Genomic DNA, 2,931 nt, shown 5'->3' with positions numbered 1-2,931 from the left:
CCCCCCCTAGCCCTTACGCCCTAACGTTAGGCCCCTAGCCCTTACGCCCTAACGTTAGGCCCCTAGCCCTTACACCCTAGCCTCTACGGACCTGTTGTATATTATGGCGTCTAAGTTGAAGCTGCCCTTCAGAATGTTTTCCCCCCCTGAATCTTTCCTGATTAATCTCGGATTCCTGGGGCCCATCTTATACCCCATTAACCTCTACCCACCCCCAAACCACCCATCTTTATACCCCATCGACCTCTACCCACCCCCAAACCACCCATCTTTATACCCCATCGTCCTCTACCCACCCCCCAAAACCACCCATCTTTATACCCCATCGACCTCTACCCACCCCCCACACCACCCATCTTTATACCCCATCGAACTCTACCCACCCCCAAACCACCCATCTTATACCCCCATCGTACCTCTACCCACCCCCACACCACCCATCTTTATTACCCCATTGACCTCTACCACCCCCCACACCACCCCATCTTTATACCCCATCGACCTCTACCCACCCCCCAACCACCCATCTTTTACCCCATCGACCTCTACCCACCCCCCACACCACCATCTTTATACCCCATTCGACCTCTACCCACCCCCAAACCACCATCTTTATACCCCATCGACATCTAACCCACCCCCCAAACCACCCACTTTTATACCCCATCGACCTCTACCCACCCCCCAAACCACCCCATCTTTATACCCATCTACCTCTAACCCACCCCCAAACCACCCATCTTTATACCCATCGACCTCTACCCACCTCCAAACCACCCATCTTTATTCCATCGACCTCTACCCACCCCCAAACCACCCATCTTTATTCCCATCGACCTCTACCACCGACCCACCCCCCAAACCACCCATCTTTATTTCCCATCGACCTCTACCCACCCCCCAAACCACCCATCTTTATACCCCATCGACCTCTACCCACCTCCAAACCAGTGGTTGTCATTTCCCTGGTAGTGTGCTGATCTATGCTCCTCTCCCCTCAGGCGACCACAAGGGACAGCAGTTCAGAGGAGCGTCTGACCCCTGTAGTCCTAGCTCAGCAGGCTGCCCAGCTCAAACAGCAGCTGGTCTCTGCCCACCTGGACTCACTGCTGGGACCACAGGCACATATTAACCTAGCTGATCCAGATGGAGCTCTGGCCAAGTAAGAGAGGGGGAGAGAGGGTAGGGGAAAGGGAGGGAAGGAGGTGAGAGAAAGGGGGACACACACACACACACACACACTCAGTCCCTGTGCTCAAGAACACCAAGGTAACCTGTCTAAATGAGTATCGCTCCGTAGCACTCACATCTGTAGCCATGAAAAACATTGAAAGGCTGGTGATGTCTCACATCAACACCACCCTCCCAAACACCCTGGACCCACTCCAATTCACATACCGCCCCAACACATCCGCAAGTGACTCAATCTCTATTGCACTCCACATTGCCCTTTCCCACCTGGACAACAAGAGGAACACCTACGTGAGAACACTGTTCATTGACTACAGCTCAATGTTCAACACCTTAAGTGCCCTCAAAGCTCATCACTACGCTAAGGACCCTGGGACTAAACACTTCCCTCTGCAACTGGATCCTTGACTTCCTGATGAGGCACCCCCAGGTGGTGAGGGTAGGTAGCAACACATCCGCCACGCTGATCCTCAACACAGAGGCCCCACCACCATCATTAAGTTTGCGAACAAAACAACGGTGGTAGGCCTGATCACCAACGACGATGAGACCGTCTACAGGGAGGAGGTCAGTGACCTGTCGGTGTGGCGCCAGAACAACAACCTCTCCCTTAACGTGAACAAGACAAAGGCGCTGATTGTGGTCTACAGGAAATGGAGGGCCGAGCACGCCCCAATTCACATCAACGGGGCTGTAGTGGAGCGGGTCAAGAGCTTCAAGTTCTTTGGAGTCCACATCACTAAGGATCTATCATGGTCCACACACACCAACACAGTTGTGAAGAGGGCACGACAATGCCTCTTCCCCCTCAGGAGAATGAAAAGATTTGGCCATGGGTCCTCAAAAAGTTCTACAGCTGCACCATCGAGAGCATCTTGACTGGCTGCATCACCGCCTGGTATGGCAACTGCTCGGCATCCAACCGCAAGGCGCTACAGAGGGTAGTGCATACGGCCCAGTATATCACTGGGTCCAACCTTCCTATCATCCAGGACCTCTATACCAGGCGGTGTCAGAGGAAGGCCCTAAAATGGGTTGGGGGCCGTGGTGGGGTTGATGGAAGAGTGAGGCCGTGTGACTAGATGGGGTCGCGAAGGCCCACGTGTCTTGCCATTTCATAAAACTGCCTCCACAACAACCATGGTCCCAAGGATCTGGACACAAACTCTGGAAGCTGGAAACGTCCAGTTCTTCCATGGCTGCATACTCTCCAGACATGTCACCACAAGCATGTTTGGGAGCTCTGGATCGACGGGTACGACAGCATGATTCCAGTTCCCGCCAATATCCAGCAACTTCGGCACAACCATTGAAAGAGGAGTGGGAACAATTCCACAACACACAGCCTGATCAACTCTATGTGAAGGAGATGTGTCACGCTGTCATGAGGTATAATGGTGGTCACACCAGATACTGACTGGTTTTCTGATCCTGACCTTTTCTTTAAGGTACATGTGACCAACAGATGTATAGTCTGTATTCCCAGTCATGTGAAATCCATAGATTAGGGCCTAATGAATTTATTTCAATTGACTGATTTCCTTATATGAACTGTACATAAAAATCTTTGAAATGTGGTTGCATGTTGCGTTTATATTTTAGTTCAGTACATTTAGCAGTCTTATGGCTTGGGGGGGGGTCGAAGATGTTTAGGGTCCTGTTGCATTTCGGTAACGCTTGCCATGTGGTAGCAGAGAGAACAGTCTATGACTAGGGTGGGCGTTGGAGTCTTTGATCAAC

General features: G+C 52.0%; 1 protein-coding gene across 1 annotated transcript in view; it reads left to right on the top strand.

The window, feature by feature from the left end:
• Positions 1–2,931, top strand: part of LOC112072893 (dynactin subunit 2) — a 33,467-nt gene that overhangs the window by 18,097 nt on the left and 12,439 nt on the right. Inside the window, exon 6 of the mRNA XM_070439959.1 lies at positions 1,002–1,162. Within this exon, the coding sequence (XP_070296060.1) occupies positions 1,002–1,162 (161 nt within the window). The remainder of the gene's footprint in view (positions 1–1,001; positions 1,163–2,931) is intronic.

The sequence above is a fragment of the Salvelinus sp. IW2-2015 genome, unplaced genomic scaffold, assembly GCF_002910315.2.
Source record: "Salvelinus sp. IW2-2015 unplaced genomic scaffold, ASM291031v2 Un_scaffold2072, whole genome shotgun sequence".
NCBI classification, from domain to species: Eukaryota; Metazoa; Chordata; class Actinopteri; order Salmoniformes; family Salmonidae; genus Salvelinus; species Salvelinus sp. IW2-2015.
The sequence above is the reverse complement of the archived record's forward strand: the minus strand, read 5'-3'. Positions and strand labels throughout refer to the sequence as shown.